At 42.6% G+C, this 17,499-nt stretch overlaps 1 protein-coding gene across 1 annotated transcript in view; it reads right to left on the reverse strand.

Annotated features, from left to right (window-relative positions):
- LOC133491010 (potassium/sodium hyperpolarization-activated cyclic nucleotide-gated channel 1) overlaps positions 1-17,120 on the reverse strand; it is an 87,142-nt gene extending 70,022 nt beyond the window's left edge. The window contains exons 1-2 of the mRNA XM_061801825.1: positions 16,762-17,120; positions 8,814-9,237 (exon numbers count right to left, since the gene is read on the reverse strand). Of these exons, the coding sequence (XP_061657809.1) occupies positions 8,814-9,237; positions 16,762-17,120 (783 nt within the window). The remainder of the gene's footprint in view (positions 1-8,813; positions 9,238-16,761) is intronic.
- Positions 17,121-17,499: the final 379 nt, after the last annotated feature.

Below are 17,499 nucleotides of genomic sequence, written 5' to 3' on the forward strand. Positions count from 1 at the left end.
TACCAGAAAACGGGTGGTAGCATGACGCGGTTATGCTATGCTGCCTTTTTTACAGTGAAAACTGGTGGGTGGGAATCATTGCAAAGTAAAAGAGGGAAAAAAAAACGCATCTCGGGTATGAAGGGCATGAACTGTGGGCAAGTAATTACATAATTGTGAGGGATTACGGCAATGACAGAGGTGGTCAAAAGTCAGAGAAGCTCAAAGGGAAAAGGGAGTAGTTGTATTGCCAAATGTAACATAAAACTGGAAAATGCACTTTGACAGTCTTATCACAGACTCTAAGTCTTGGAGTCATTTCAACGCTATATCGCAAAGTCTAAGATATAGCGTTGAAATGCGCTCTGGACTAACCCAGCGGGGCCCTGAGATGGACTGACTCAGGTCAAATAGTAAAGCACAGAGTCCAAAGCAAACATGGTGAAGCGGAATTTAGCAATGATGCTGCACACAGATGGAATAATTTGCCAATGGAAATGAGTGTGAATGTTTTTAAATCCAGGTTAAAAACATTTCTTTTTTCTCATCCTTTTATGAATGTTTCCACTTTTCAATTACATTTCTTGCACTGCACATTGTTTTAATTGTACTTTTCATCTTTTTTATTTTATTTTCAGTTGTGAATGTTGAATTTCTTTGTATTTAAATGATTTTAATCATGTAAACCACACTGAATTACCTTGTGTATGAAATGCGCAAAACAAAAAAAAATTTGCTTTGCTTTGGATGAAGCTTGTGTCTTTGCATTTCTAAAACTTGCACTTTTCAAGAAGGCCAAAATATTGCATGTTTGTTGATCAATGAACACTGCATCGTCAAAGAGACCAAGGCATTTTCAACACTTTATATAGGTTCAAATCTGTAAAAATTCCATATCCACATGGATTTTACAAACTCTAGCAGTGAATGAAAGCCATCAGCAGTCATCCGTCATCAGCGGAGTCAGTAAAGCTCTCTAATTGGCAATTTATTGTCATCTACTGACATAAAAATGAAAGGAGAGGAAAAAAAGTATTTTGACTAGCCCTGGAGAAAGTTGTGGGTGCCCGCATAGGAAGTGAATGAACCTTGCTAAATGCTCTCTGTCATGTACGCAAATAACTGAGCTGCTCTCTGCTTCGGTTATTTTCTCCACAGGAAATCTGAATATGTGCCACACATCAAGTCAAATAAAATAAATAAATAAATAAATAAATAAATAAAAATGGAATTGGACTGTGTAATCTGTCTTTTTATCCCACATTGTAATATTTGATGTTAAAACTCTGGATAAAGTGACGTTGTAATGCACATAGTCAGTCGAATCAATCAAGAATCAATAAGCCCGGAGAGGTAAGCGCTGTGCTCATATTATTCATGTGTTCCTGTTACCTCATGATTGAAAATGCTAACGGTTTGCTACTACTGCCCGTGACCAAAAGGTCTCAAGCACCCATGCAATAAATTGAAACTGAAGACTGCGAGCCAGTCTGTTTGGTCAAATCCAAATGGCTACTACTTTGAAAAACTCCTACTGGGGAATTTTCCCTATGGAACACAAATTGGAAGCAGGTATCCTAAACAGATTGGTGACACATCTTGGTGTCAAGGTTTGCTGATCGTTTCAAGGATTTGCCATGAACTACTGCTGGTGCAGCTTCTTTTTTTTCTTTTAATATTAACAGAGATGATTATAGATCGTGTTTGACCTTCAATGTTAGCATAAAACAGCGATTACGTGTACATATTAGAAGCAGACAGATTGAGTCTGGAGCTCCAGAAAAAGTAAAGCTTCTCCCCAGGGGGCCCAACCTGAGCCCATGCCGCTGAGCCAGGATATGGCAGCAGGCCTGATGCTGATGCTGTTGGTGGTGGTGCTGGTGGTGGTAATGGGCCAGATGCTCAATCATAGCACTGGCTACACTGCCGTTACATTGACTGCATATTAATTCTGCTGCAAGACACAGCAAAAAACAAAACAAAAATTAAAAAAAAAAAGATGCTTGCTAACACGTTATTGTGACGTGATTGACGCAAGGTCGTTTACATCATTTGCGATCCTATTAAGGAAGGGATTGAAAAGCTGTAAGTGGTCAAGAATGTCTTTGAAAGAGGAGAAACTGTCACGGTATGCATTGTTTGTTGCTAAAAATTATAATGTAGATTACTTTTTGCCAAGTAACACAATCAAAACAGAGTGCCAAATTACAGATCCACTCATAACAGCGGTCCAACGTTTTTCTGCTATATATTATCATACTAGTATTTTTACTAGTTTTTACTAGTAATAGTAACATAACATATTTACAACATCAGAACGAATTAGCCTCTCAAAACGAATTCAACTCAATTATTCTTCTCACGATTAGGTCCAGGTCTTGGGAGACTGACTTTCACACACCTAAAAAACATCCAAACCAGGGGACACAGGTAACAATTTTTTTCACAATCACGGAATCCACAGATCAGGCGAACTCACTCTCGATCTCACACGTGAGATGCAAATATTTAACAGGTTTAATAATTACAACTGTCACCCCTGAGTGATTTTCAGGTTTGAGGAATTACCCCACACCGCAGGATAATCAATAAAGCCTGACAATTGGGTTTGATTTTGATTGGAAGGGGGGGAGTTACAAGATTCAGCCCAATTATCACTGTGTGTGTACCCCGATGAATAGAGCAGATGTTCTTGATTGTTTTTTTTTTTAATTATTTTAAAACACTTGTTTCAAAATAAGAAACAGAGGAGTTTAAGGCAAGCGCAGAGTGTTGCTGCTCTGAGGTTTTATCGCTATGAGCCGACTGTGACTCATCTGAGGTGTTCCGTTACGAAACACTGTTTAAATTTGTCCTCTGAAGGCCACCATAATCACCTTTGAAGTCCAACTGAAATAAACAAAATCATTCCAGTTTCCAACTTCTTCTCTTTTCTCCCTCCCGCTCTCGTTTTTTTTTTTTTTTTTTTTTTTAAATCCTTGTTTGTTTTGCTCGGCGTGCCGAATGAGCAGTCAACCGCTCGGCCCGACCTTCTCCGCGTAAGCTGCAATTTCCCTGAGCACTGCACATAGCCATAATTACATGCAAGCAAACAAACGAATGAATGATTGAGTGCACGCGTGCGTGCGTGTGCATGGCGGTGTTCCGCTCGCCGACACCGGCCAACCGGCTCCACTCTGCCTGGAAACTGCAAGCATGAACAACCATTATTCTGGGAGGCGTTGACAGGGAATTCCTGAATAATGAAGCTCATCATTTGTTTTGACCCTAAGATAATAAGAATCATCAGTCCATAGGAGGGACGGTGATAATAATCCATGAACGGTTTGTCTGTTGTTGATTAACCACGTCTTGATGAGCCAGAATTACGCGCACCAAATAGCTTGCTTTCTCAAGAAGGCCAAGGTGAGATTAACTCTGGGAAGTTGCGCATCACCCAGGTGAGGAAACACCTTGTGCTTTGGTTCAGAACATTGACAGACTTTAATCCTTCAATAGGGGTTTGGCTTGGTGATGAAAGAAATTTTAGACCAATTTTTTTTTTTTTTTTGTTGACCGTGCATGCCAACAACGTCTCTGGAGCCTACAATGCCTACAGAATGCAAAACAAATGTGGAAGTTTTCAAAACAATATCCCGGAGCTAAAAGGGGAAAATTGAATGTTAAAAACAGAAAACTGCTAAAATGGAAAGTGCTCAATCAAAGAACATGGACGTACACTGTGGTCGAAACAATAATGTCAGAATGAAGCATTTGGACATGTACTGTCTTCATTTTTTCCTTTCGGCTTTACCACACTCTCCATTGCTCTGTATTGTTGACCCCAAGTATTTGAAGTCGTCCACCACTCGCTATCTCTTCTCCCTGGAGTTTCACTCTTCTTCCTCTACCCCTTATATTCATGCACATATATTCTGTTTTACTTCGGCTAATCTTCATTCCTCTCCTTTCCAGTGCGTGCCTCCATCTTTCTAATTGTTCCTCCGCCTTCTCTCTGCTTTCAGTCAAGATCACAATATAATTTTTGAACATCATAGTCCAAGGGGATTCCAGTCTAACCTCATCTGTCAGTCTATCCATGACTACCGCAAAAAGGGATGGACTCAGCGCGGATCCCTGATGCAGTCCCACCTCCACCCTAAATTCTTCTGACCCACCAACGGCACACACCACCGCTGTTCTGCTGCCCTCATACATGCCCTGTTCTATTCTAACATACCACCAGACTTGCGCATGCAGTACCGCAGTTCCTCTCTTGGTACTAGGTCATAGGCTTTCTCTTGTTTAGACAAAGACACAATGTAGCTCCTTCTGACCTTCTCTGTACTTTTCCCCGAGAATCCTCAAGGCAAATAATGTATCTGTGGTACTCTTTCTAGGCATGAAACCATACTGTTGCTAGCAGATACTTACTTCTGTCCTGAGTCCAGCCTCCACTACTCTTTCCCATAACTTCATTGTGTGGCTCATCATCTTTATTGCTCTATAGTTTCCACAGCTCTGAACATCGCCTTTGATTTGGATGTCTACTGTATTATATTATGTACACGGAACCTTCCGGTTGACGGGGGTCCCATCAGACAAGGTTTTGGGGTTACTTAAGGTGTGCGATGAACTTGATTGCGGAAGAGTAAGAATGTGTAAAATATTTGGCCACACAACGCTGGAGGACATACACACAGTTACTGCCGTACATTGTTTCTCAAACAACTATTTATTGTGATCTGTGATACAGTGTACCCCCACATATTCGAAGTTCGGCACCCGTGGAGTTTGGTTTTTTTTTTGTCTTTTTTGAGGGGGAGGAGGTATCTATATAAATATCTACATATACATGTCTGTGTATCTATCTATGTAGGAAAGATAAGCAATGAACTATGACGCGAGTTACAAACCAACTCTGGTTCCTGGTATCTGGTTGATTCTCAATCTAGGAGTATTACACTAGTACTAGTATACGATACGTTACCCTGTGCCTTTTCCAAGCTTATTATCAAGTAAATGTTATAAGTGAGTGGGTTTCAGCCCCGTTCTGACTAAGACTCTTGATGAGGCAGATGGAGCAAAGAGGTGGTGACAAAACGAGGAGGGGGCTAGCAGTGAAGGACAGTGACGTTCATGCCGGATGACGACTTATCGTTCGCTTCAGAGTGGCAGACGGACTAACTGAATGTAATTGATGATGGCTCGCCATCACAGAATGCATTCGTTCTCCCCTTTTTAAGCACAAATCCTTTATCTGACACCTAACCCCGTATGACAGCTCGGAATTTTTCCACTCCGCGCGCTCACAGCAGCTCCTGCGGATGTGTCGGGTCTGTGGTTGTGTTGGTGTGCAGGGTGTGTGTGTGGAGCTACGACACCTAATTGCCTCCATTTTATTTCAAGCCGTATTCTTCATCACTCACCATAGAAACAGACTTGTGGGAAGAAAATTCATTCATTCGTTCCCTCGATAAACACGCGACTTGTTTGTGGTTGTGGTACCACACATGTACCACCTCGCCATCCTCCCACAGGCTCCTAGTGGCTCATCTGGAATGCTAATCACCTTCCCACATAGTCTACATGCCCAGCACATGGAAAAAACACATTTGGAGGCAGGAAAAAAAATAATAAACACAAAAAATGTCAGTTGCCTCCAATGTAGTACTGGATATACTGTGCGTATGTATAATGTCTGTCTGATGAACGTCCCGTTTCACCTCTTAACAATTTTTTATGCTTGTACAATTAAAAGTATTGTGAGTAGCTGAACAACCAAAAGCACAAACATATTTTGAACACGATGAGATGAAAACTGTGACCGGTGTTCTGTGCACATACAAACGACTACTATTCTCTGATATTAAACTTCCGAGCTACGCAGCAATGATATCCCCGATGGTAAATCCAAAAAGACAGATAGTACTATATGTGGCTTGATATGCAGCTATGTTATATCCAGAATGGGAGGCAAGGATTTTGCTAGTGTGACTGGTGGCTATGATAGATACAGGTAGCTATTTCATATCCTGTATGATACATGGCTAGGGTATATTTGGCGCTATACGCTGCCTTGGTATCTCTGAAATAATACACGGCTACTGTATAACCGGTCTACGATGTACTACAACTATGTCAGAGAGCTGATTGTAACACTGTACAGTGAAGAAAATAATTATTTGAACACGGTGCTATATTGCAAGTTCTCCCACTTAGAAATCATGGAAGGGTCTGAAATTTTCATCGTAGGTGCATGTCCACTGTGACAGAGAGAATCTCAAAAGACAAATCCAGTAATCACAATCTATGATTTTTTTAACGATTTATTTGTGTGATACTGCTACAAATAAGTATTTAAACACCTAAGAAAACCAATGTTAATATTTGGTACAGTAGCCTTTGTTTGCAATTACAGAAGTCAAACGTTTCCTGTAGTTGTTCACCAGGTTTGCACACACTGCAGGAGGGATTTTGGCCCACTCCTCCACATAGATCTTCTCTAGATCAGACAGGTTTCTGGGCTGTCGCAGAGAAACACAGAGTTTCAGCTCCCTCCAAAGATTTTGTATTGGGTTTAGGTCTGGAGATGGGCCAGGCCACGCCAGAACCTTGATATGGTTTTTACGGAGCCACTTGGTTTTGTACAATTTTGGAGTTGTACAATTTTGTCTCTGGTGTCTTTGGACAGGTCTTTGGTCTTGGCCAATGTTACAAGTTTGAGTCTTACTGCTTGTATGGAGTGGACAGGTGTTTTTATGCAGCTAACAACCTCAAACAGGTGCATCTGATTCAGGACAATACATGGAGTGGAGGTGGACTTTTAAAGGCGGACTAACAGGTCTTTGAGGGTCAGAATTCTTGCTGATAGACAGGTGTTCAAATACTCATTTGCAGCTGTGTCACACAAATAAATTGTTAAAAAACGCATACATTGTGATTTCTGGATTTTAATTTTTTGATTATCTCTCTCACAGTGGACATGCACCTACGATGAAAATTTAAGTCCCCTCCGTGATTTCTAAGTGGGAGAACTTGCAATATAGTAGCGTGTGCAAATACTTATTTTCTTCACTGTATATGATGGGAATGTTTTTTCACAAAACTTGTGAGAACACATACAGAAACTACTAAAGCCTTGACAATCACCCGGTGAGCAAGCTTTCACTTCTTAGCCCCACCTCCTGTACTGTCAACCTCCTGCAATACAGTGGGCTCGCCCACGATACCACAATAACTACATTAACATTAACACGGTGATAAAACCAAACTGTGACATCGAGCAAAGATTTGAGTGGACTTTAACGAACCGGATAGGCTCAAGTTTCCCATGGGCAAGCAAATGTTTTGCGGCACTTGCTCATTAACTTTGAGCCCTGGTGATAATTCCAGCCTTTCAGAGGTTTTCCCTCCCCAAAATGGTGACCAATAAATTGTTCGAATGGGCTATCTTACTGGTTTTTGAGTACTTTCTACTTCATTGGTTAGCGTCAAAGGAGCTTGAAATTGAACTCACAGCCCAGTTTTTTCATCGATGCAGACTCATTTAAGGCTGATAGTTAGCTTAAGAAAAAGGCTACGGACTTGACACTGCAGCCGTTTGGACCATACGGCCAGTGTTCGGCCATGCGCAACGCGCACATCAAAAAAGTTAACCCATGGTGTGATCTGCATGATGACGACAACAGCAACAAACAAAGCAGGCTGTTGGACAAGGACACTGTGGATGAGGTGGGAATTAACAATACAAGGTCAAACAGTAGGGCAGCGCAGTGGGGCAAGTGGTTAGAGCTTTGGCCTCACAGTTCTGGGGACCGGGGTTCAAATCCAGGCCCGTCTCCCTGTTACCATTAGGAAAAGTAAGCCTAAGCGATGTTCACACACTGACATCTTTCAATGTGTATGAATAAAGGCCCCCTCCCCTATCCTCTCTCCCGCAGTTGTGTAAATCAACATTATTATTGAATGGGGAGGTGGGGGGAGGGGGTAAAAAAAAAACAGTGCAACATTGTTTGGTATTTTTCTTCAATAAATCCCCCAAAACAGAAACAGAAGCCTCCCAATAATAGAGCTCCCCGCCCACCTGCAGTTGAGTAAACAAATGCCCCTGGCTATTTGCACAAATCCAGTACGGCACAATACGCCTGGGTATATCCATGACAATATGCGGCTTTAGTTGATCTGGCATGATGCGCGACAGTATATTCCGCACCATATGTGGCCACAGCGGTATATCCGAACTACGCACGATATGCTCCAATACATCCCATAGAGTACATCTCTCAATATATGCTAGAGTGTATTAGCAGCTTATTGAACAACCAGAATGATGCGCAGCTATGTTATGGGTGACATTTAGCTCAAGAAAAAGGCAAATAAGTAAATGTGTTGTGCAGTATGTCTGGGTATAGGCCTACATTACAATATTCATCATATTAAGGTACTTGGCTAAGCTATATCCAACACAATCGAGGCCTCCAGTATATGATGATATTGTCTGTGGTATAAAAAGTGGTTAGGGTGCATCCAAAATGAGTCACAATTATCGACCATGATGTACGCAGCATGATTACAAGCCAACAGTAATGTATACCAGGCAGAATATACTCCAGAATATCCGGCATCAAACACAATTTTGGTACATCAGCATAATACACTTTTGTATATCCAATATCATCCATAACTACAGTATAGCCAACAATAATTGGTACAATATATCTGGATGATACGTAATATGCAGTTACGTTTACCAGCACAATAATGTATGATACAATCCACAACTAAGCCCTCCAACCATACTGTATATCGCAGTATCACCCCCCTCCCACCATGAAGGTTTGTACACTACCCACCTCCTCCCACTGATGTATGTATCGGATGAGTCGAGACAGTCTCAACAGGCGGAGCAGACTGAGGATCTTGGTAAAGCGGACGATGCGGAGGGCGCGCGCCGTCTTGTACACCTCCGAGTCGAAGCCTTTCTCCACGATCAAAAATATATAATCCACTGGTATGGATGACAGAAAGTCCACCACGAACCAGCTCTTCAGGTAGTTCATCTTGATGACCTTGGGGTCGAGAATGATCTCAGAGCTCTCCTCATTGACGATGCCCGTCCTGAAGTTCATGACCAGATCGACCAAGAAGATGGTGTCCGAGGCCACGTTGAACACCAGCCAGGTGGTGGTGGTCTGCTCCGAGAAGAAGGTTATTCCCACAGGAATGATGATTAGATTCCCCATCATCATGATGAGCATTATCAAGTCCCAGTAAAACCTGCAGAGATGAGCACACGGCACACGCGTTAGCATTGAAAGGCCGGTACAAAAAATGAGCAAAACACTGCATTGGGGGGTCTTGACACCATCCATCCATCAATATTGTTAAATAATGGATTTCCCGTAAAAAGAAGCCTTAACAGATGCTTTATCCATTTGCAGTTAAGATAAATAAATCCTGCCAAAACTAAATGCAATACACTACAGCATCACAAAATATGCATACTATCACGAAATAGCCATTCAGATTCACATTCAACCTTCTCGAACATTCTGAGTCTTCAATGAACCTAACGGACAGAATTTAATAGGAATGGGGTCAGGAGCACACTCCACACAGGAAAGATGGAATTCCCACCTCTATGTGCTGGACACATTAAAAGAAGAAAGATGTCAACATTCTAGCATACTGGAACGATAACTATTGTATTGTTTGGACATTAAACAAACTTGCTTAAAAGTACGAATGGCAGCATATTTTGTCTGTATTTCACACAGACGAAGAATAATCCTCCCCTGAAGTAAGAGAGGCAGAGATTGGGCCAGGCTGTGTTAACGGCCCCGCAAGCCATTCCCCAGCCCCTCTGAGTGTCCCCGGACTGCCGATAGCGTCTGAAAATAGATGCTTTCAGGCATTCTATCTAGCAGCGAATAAAAACTCCCCTCTGACGCCATCCTCCGAGGGAGAAAATCGACTGGACCGGTGGCTAGCTGGGAGGCCACCTGCGCTTGTTCTGGCAGTCGGGAACGGCGGTAATAGATCTGTTTGAATTAATTAAGCCGCGGCCTCGCCTTCATAAATACCTGCAGATCGCGTGTCCGATAATTGTCTCCACTTAAAGCTAAACAGCGAGCCCTCCGGGCGCTTTGGAATATGGTGCCGCCGTTATTTTTACTTGGGTGGTCATTGACGTGAAGCGTGTTCATATGCAAGGCCTTGACTAGCCGGAGAACCTTGAGCAGGCCGTCCAAGCCATTATTCTTGGGACCCGCTACAGCCAAACGGGCCTTGAGCTTGACAACTATGTGATTCTTCTTTTACACGAGCGTTCTAGGTGAGAGGTCGGATTGAAAAAAAAAAAAGAAACATGACGCCAATAGGTTAAAGTTCAGGATCCAGTTTAAATAATGACATCAGATTCCTCCAGATGCATGTTTCCACCATCTTCCAATTGCTTATGCAACTGAAAAGTTAATACATTACAACATTGTAGAAAAGTCGATTTATTTCATTAATTTGACAATTTACAGGCCAATTTCTTGATCAAATAATACATATTGATATCATTCCGCATTCAAATTCATTTGATTGTTGCTTTTGTAATATTTTAATTTCTTCAGATAATGATTTTGGGGATTTGTTAGCTCTAAACTATCATATCAAAATGATCAAAAACACAATGAAATGCTTCACTGTGTGTGGGGGAATCTATATTGTCAGAGTTTCACTTTTTAAATTCAAGTACTGAAATGAATTACATTTGACATGATGTTCTAATTTACTAAAAAAAATCAAAGTATTTTTTTCATGAAAACATAGAATATCACATTATGTTATGATCTCTCTGTTCTAAATGACTTTTTGTTACAATGCTCATGCTGTAAAAAGTCAAAATGAGTTTTATTATATATATATATATATATTTATATATTTTTTTTTAACTATGTTCCTACTTTATTCTTGTAGCACTACAAATCATAACAAAACATATATTCACATACTGACTTTTTCTTGTAACTTGACTACGTCTATGTTCTTCAGACCCCAAACTCGTTGAGACTGAATCAACAGCGCCTCTGCTGGTTACAGCTGAGAAGTGCACAATATTTTGCCTCATTCGTTGCATCAGGCAAATTATTAAACAGGTGCAAACAATCCGCAGAATTTTATTATTAATGAACATTTGGTTGTCTTTTTTTTTTTAAGTGTCCTTTATTCACATAGCATTGTGACTTTTTCTCAGAATATTATGACTACAAATCCAACTTAATTCTTGGCCCTTGTTACTTTTCCACGTTACTTTTTTTGTTACCTTGCACTTCTAACTTTATGACTTTTTGTACTTTCATTTTTTTGTACTCAATTTGATTAACCATTTGAAGTTGGTTCTAACCATTACTGTCGTGCATCATATTTTGTCTCAATGGATAGGTTTCAAATTGCGCCATCTTGTGTGTCAGAGAGGTCAAAGGACACAGGTGATAGGTGGAGCGGGAAGTTTTTTTCCATCGCTAACTATCCGATTGGTTTAAGGACTGTGCTGACATCATTGGAAACCTATCCATTACTTCAAGAAAATCAATCCTACATAACTGACAGAATTTTTGACAATCTATTCACGGCCGTTTTATTTCACAAATTCATCCACCTAAAATGATTCCCCTATTATTTGGAGATTTTTATCATACTACTTTTTTTCCACAATATTGCAAACAACAATAACAAACAAACAAATATCTTTTATAGCTATAAATCTGCTAGTTTTAATACTTTACTTCTTTTCTATAGACAGCAAATTATTTGAGAGTGCATCAAATGTGCATATTAATGTCTATCTCTTACATCTCAAATAATATACAAATTTAAGAATTCAACTAAAATGATTATTGTATTTTATTACTCTTACATGTGTGATAAACGTTCATAAACATTACCCTTAGGTTATGATCATAAACTCAAAAGATAGTGTTAACTATTTTTGAAACAAGAACAAAAACTGACTTTTTTTTTTTTAATCTAAAGACACACAAACGTTCCCAAACTGTTCCCACTTTGGCCCACCAGACAGCCGTTTGGACTTTGACTAGCTGGTGACCAACCGTGACAAAGCAGTCAGCCACACTTTTGTACATCATTGAATTAAGTGCTTGCTTTAACACTTCAGCCACGACACACGCAGACCAACATGCGCTGTGCCCGGTCAGGACAGCAGCGATGCATTCCAATCCCACTTAAACATCTAATCCACCTTGTTGTCCCACAATCAAGTGCTATACAGCGCCGTGAACTCCGAGTTCATTGCTCTACTCATTTGTTGGGAACACGCCGGAGAAACCTCAGTAGGGATCGATTGAAGCCAAGCGACATCATCATGTTCTGGAAAAAAAAAAAAAACAGAGATGACTGCAGATCTCTTCCAACTGTCTGCATTGCGGGCCGACTCACTTCATTAAATAAGCAGATTTTTTTCCACCTTTATTTTTCTGGGTCCTTGTTTCTGTATAAAACAGTGAAGACAAAATGGTCTTGCAAATTTTTCTCTTTCAATGTATGTAAAGCGCCTTTTACAAATGTGTAAAAGCCAGCATTTTAATGCCGTTTTCAGTTCAGTTTAGTAGAAACAGTCCTAATTTGACAAAATTAGCTCAGCAATATTCTGCTAACAGAGCTGTTGGAATGGACGGGGGGTTTGTGAGGGGGTCGGGCATTTTTCTACCATTTTAGTGTTGCTTCTGTATAAACAGCAATAGCGGAATGGGAGGACGAAGTCTGACCGGGCAATATTCCACCTTAAAGGGGAAATCCAGTTCTTTGCATGAACAGTGTATCCGATAGGTCATGTAATATGATATGTACCCTATTTTGGCAATGTGATGTTAAATCCTCTCTCATTTAATAGTGTTTTGAGAAGATTTTTATCGACAATTACGAATTTTCAGGGGCGCTGCCATTTTTGCGAGTCACATGACCTACGTGCGCGTAAAATCTTCTCAAAACCCTATTAAATGAGAGGGGATTTAACATCACATTGTCAAAATAGGGTACATATTAAATGACCTATGGGATATACTCTTCATGCAAAGCACTGGATTTCCCCTTTAAGAGGTAGCATCACAGCCAGGATGCCATTTGAGAGGAAAACATATTTTTCCCATGCTTGTAAATGACGATTTGTTTCCGGGGTTGCTCATCCGAATGAACGGCACTGACAAAGAGTGAGGCGATGGGGTCGACCCTGCAATATTTCACTCCAGAGGTGGGATGAATGACAGCGATAATGGAGGCAGGATGTTACCGGTTGCTGGTCCCGGTTTGGTGTAAATTGGTCAGGAAGAAGTTGATCTGGCAGTCAGAGTGCATTAACTGATCGTAAAACAAAAACTTTATCTGACTTTTGGGGGTTTAAAAAAGAATGTGGCAATACAGGGACAGCAGTGTGAAGTTTGGCATCCGACACTCACTTCTCTGCCCTGACAGAAAAGTGTTTCCTCACACCAGATGCTGACTTAATCTAAATACAAGTTTCTGGTTGCTTGGTGCCACGTGACACTGTCTCGGCCATATCTGGTCTTTGCAGGGTTCTGTACGGAAGGCACAGTGGCTCTATTCAGCAGGGACTGTGGCCGAAAAAAGCCTTTAACTGCGCCAACACTCTGGCGTGAAAGTTCACATAAAAAGGTCACAACCGCTGCTGTTGACATCTGCATTGATGTCATGTGATAATCCATCATATTTGTAAGGATGAATGCCAACGCATCATTATAGCCCCCTTTCTCAAGAGGATCAATACTGTGCTATTTATAGAACCACAAGCAGGAAGAAATGCAGATGTGTTTGATAATGGCACAGCTATACCCTCTCTACCGAGGCCAAGTCGAGGTAGCTTAGCCGTTCATAGTAATAGTATACATTTGAGAAAGCATAAATATTAGTTTGGGCTGGCCTTGGAGGAGGTCTGTATTCTGGAATATTCTGCCGTAAAGCAGACCTACCCTGTACTCAGAGGGCTTCAAGGACTACAAAGAGCAAAGGTAAATGAGGCCCTGCATGCGGGACTTCTCCAAAAATGTATGAATAATACGTACCACAAACCTGCCATTAATCTTTAAGCAGCCACGCTGTAAAAAAGAATATGCTGGGTGTTACGTTTCAAGTGAAACTATATATTGTGGAGTCTTTAGAGATGTTGTGAAACTGCGCTATATATATTTTTTTTTTGTTTGTTTACACAAGTCAGCACGTAGGAGGGCACCAAATGTGAATTGAGACAAGCGACAAGCAATTCGCACTTGAACTTTGCGGCCGAGATGCAACAGCTAGCTGGGTGAGGAAGGCAATTTCCCAGGCGACTTCCCCCTTGAAAAGTGCCCTTTGGAAAATGTCAGGGCGACAGTACGAAAGAGACAAAACGCCCAACCTGCTTCCCTAGTCCTTGGGATGTCCATTTTGTGGTGTCATTTGCCAGGTTTTCCAACTTTGTGGGGGGGGGGAGGAAATACATACAAAAATACCGTTTTGTACCTTTGGCCATCTTAAAGTGGTTGCTCGTCGCTAGTGGTACAGTTTATATTATATGATTAATTTTTGTCGCCATTCCCACTGCAGTTATGGTTTCCCTTAAAAAGCTGAGTGAAACAATAAAAATATATATTTTCATCAACAATTTACACCTCAAGAAACAATTTACAGTACTTGAGTGGCCTTCTGAAGATTTAATGAATTTCAGCTATGCATTAAAATGTAAAGAAAATTAGCCAAGTTGCGCGCTTTGACCATCTTCTAGCGGCATCGCTCAATCTCCTTACATAATGGTTTGTAGAGACCACTAAGCTCATTGACTGCTAATCCTTGACCACCACCATTGCCGAGCACACAGCGCACGTGCATCTCAGCTTGTCTTGATCTTTTGACATCTATTGCACTCAACTCAAAAAATCATGAAAATCATGAGATATGCTCATGAAGAGAGTCATGACTACATTTTGCCAAACTTTTACACTTTTCCATCATTGTGCCTCCACAAAGTATCCAGTCATCCATTTTCTACAGCACTTGTCTTCGAATAGGATCAACAGCTGAGCTCCAGCCTGTCCCAGCTAGTAGCAGGTTGCATACTTTGGGCCGGGTGCCAGCCAATCACAGGGGACATATACGGTACAATTCATTTCCATCTTTTTCCCATGCGGAAGGAACTCAGTCCCGAGAGCGGCGGAGCGGGGGAACGCACACAAAGCATGGGAAAATATGCTAACTGCACACAAGAATGCCAGAGTCGAGATCAAACCCAGAACTGTGAGGCAGACATGATAACCACTGCCCACTTGTAAAAAGTACATTAAGATCTGGACATAAAGTAAATACGCAGTTGAAAAAAAAGCATGTTGCTAACAGTGCTTTCAGTATTTTCTGTGAAAAACATTTTAAAACGCACACTAAAAACACTTACGGCAACAGCAATGGCCCACACACACTGGGTGAGCACTTTAGTTTTTAGCTTGAAGCTTCTTTTTTTGTACAAAACAACACATAAATTCAACTCAAGTTCAGGTTGAACCACTCCTGTTGGGGTCGCTGAGTCTGACTTCAGGACCACGGACAGTTCTCTGGGCCAGATGCTGGGCTGGCTTCGTATGCAATATCACAGGAGCTGGGGTGGGTGGCGGGGGGAGTTGCATGATGGCAACCATTGAACAAAACGAAGCCGCACGGGTGATGGCGTAACATGATGAGTGAGACGCGGTAATTGGTGAAGTGGACCGTGAGCCCACTGCCAACCTGCACCTGATTTTGCTGGTGAAATCAGATGAGTCAGTCGTAGCACCGGTGCTTCATTCATCTCCCCACTACACCCGTTTTCCATCACATTACTGGTTGGGCCAAGAGCATAAAACCACCGTTCACACTAATGGAGCATTTAGTTAAAAATTAACACACATATTTTTGGAATGAGGGAGGAAGCCCAAATTACACAAGGTCCAGACTAGAAGAACCTTACTCGACTATGCGGCGGATGTGGTAACCACTTTTCCACCATACTGCCTTTACCAAACACTATTCAATCAATCCTCTTTCTACAGTGCTTGTTCCCATGAAGTGAACTGGAACCTATCCCACCTGACTCGGGCAGGAGGCGGGGTACCCCCTGCAATGGTCAGACAGACAAACAACCGTTCACATTCACATTCAGTCGTCAGGGAACCTACAATTACGTGCCTGTTTTTGGAATGTGGGAGGAAGTGGGATGACGCGGAAGAAGAACCCACGTAAACATGGGGAGAACATGCAAAATCTAAAATTCAGAGCCTGAACATCAGAACTGTGAGGCCGAAGTACCAAACATTGTTCTGAGCATGTGTGCTATGATTTTCGCTCCCTCGAGTGCCATATTCCAGCCCTCACCCCGTCTGTTTCACACCCCTAAAATGACATCACACGTGTGCAGATGAATGCTAAAACTAAAAGAGACCACCACTCCTCCCCCAGCCCCGCACAACCTCCTTGACCCGTCGTCTGCCTCGCAGCACTGTTTACAAGGGATGATAATGGTGCATTGGCAGGTAAAATCGCGCCTTGCGCGAGCTGCAATATGTCGCAACAAAAGCACGACAAACACACCCGCGCCCGCGCGCGCTCAGGGAAGGATGGCGCGTTTGTATTGCGTTCAAGGACGCTCGTGCGATGCAGCAAAATGCCGCAATGAAACACGCGCTTTAGTGCAAGGTGTGCGTGAATGCTCATAGACCCTGCACGGGTTACCGGAGAGAGGGAGGAACGAGGAGGGGGTGCGTTCAGGTGCTTTACCTAAAATCGCTATACGGGTGAATGATCCAGTAGCCGGCCGTCTGCACCCGCTCCTGCTCCTTCTCCACCGCTTTCTGGCTGCCGAACATCCGCAGGGAGAACTTATTGACTCCGGGCTGCATCATGGCCCCGAATTGCCTCTGCATGAACCCGTGCTGCCTGGATGCCGCCTCCAAGTCGTCGAAGCCCACCATGGCCTCGTCGCGCTCTCCCTTGAAGCCCACCGAGTTGCCGTGCTCCTTCGGGTTCTGGCCGCCGGCGCTGTTGGTCTTCTGGATGGAGTCTTGCCGCTGGAACGCGTTATTCCCGTCCGCTTTCTCCTCCTTGGCACCGGAGAACGAGTTGGGTTTGTCCTCCATGGCTGCGTGCGCTAAGAGGGGGGGCTGGGGAGGTGGAGGGGCTCTGAAGCCGGAGAGGTGCGCTACTCTCTCCTGGTGTCCTTCACAGTGTGCTTCGGCGCTGCTGCTGCTGCTGCTGCTGCCTGACTGCCGCAAACACCGGAGCCAGAGTGGCCGAGAGCCCTCCCCTCCTTGGTGGATCAGCTTTCTTGGGTTACCGCCATCTACCGACGGGCCCCGGCTCCGAATAGGCAACACACACACACACACACGCACGCATGCACGCACACACACACATACACACACACACACACACACACGCGGGAGACTCGTCTCACTGCGGTTTCAACCTCCACTCGCGCTTGCATCTTATTTACATAATCATGATGGACAAAAGCCA

This window comes from Syngnathoides biaculeatus, chromosome 17 (genome assembly GCF_019802595.1).
Source record: "Syngnathoides biaculeatus isolate LvHL_M chromosome 17, ASM1980259v1, whole genome shotgun sequence".
Taxonomy (NCBI): Eukaryota; Metazoa; Chordata; class Actinopteri; order Syngnathiformes; family Syngnathidae; genus Syngnathoides; species Syngnathoides biaculeatus.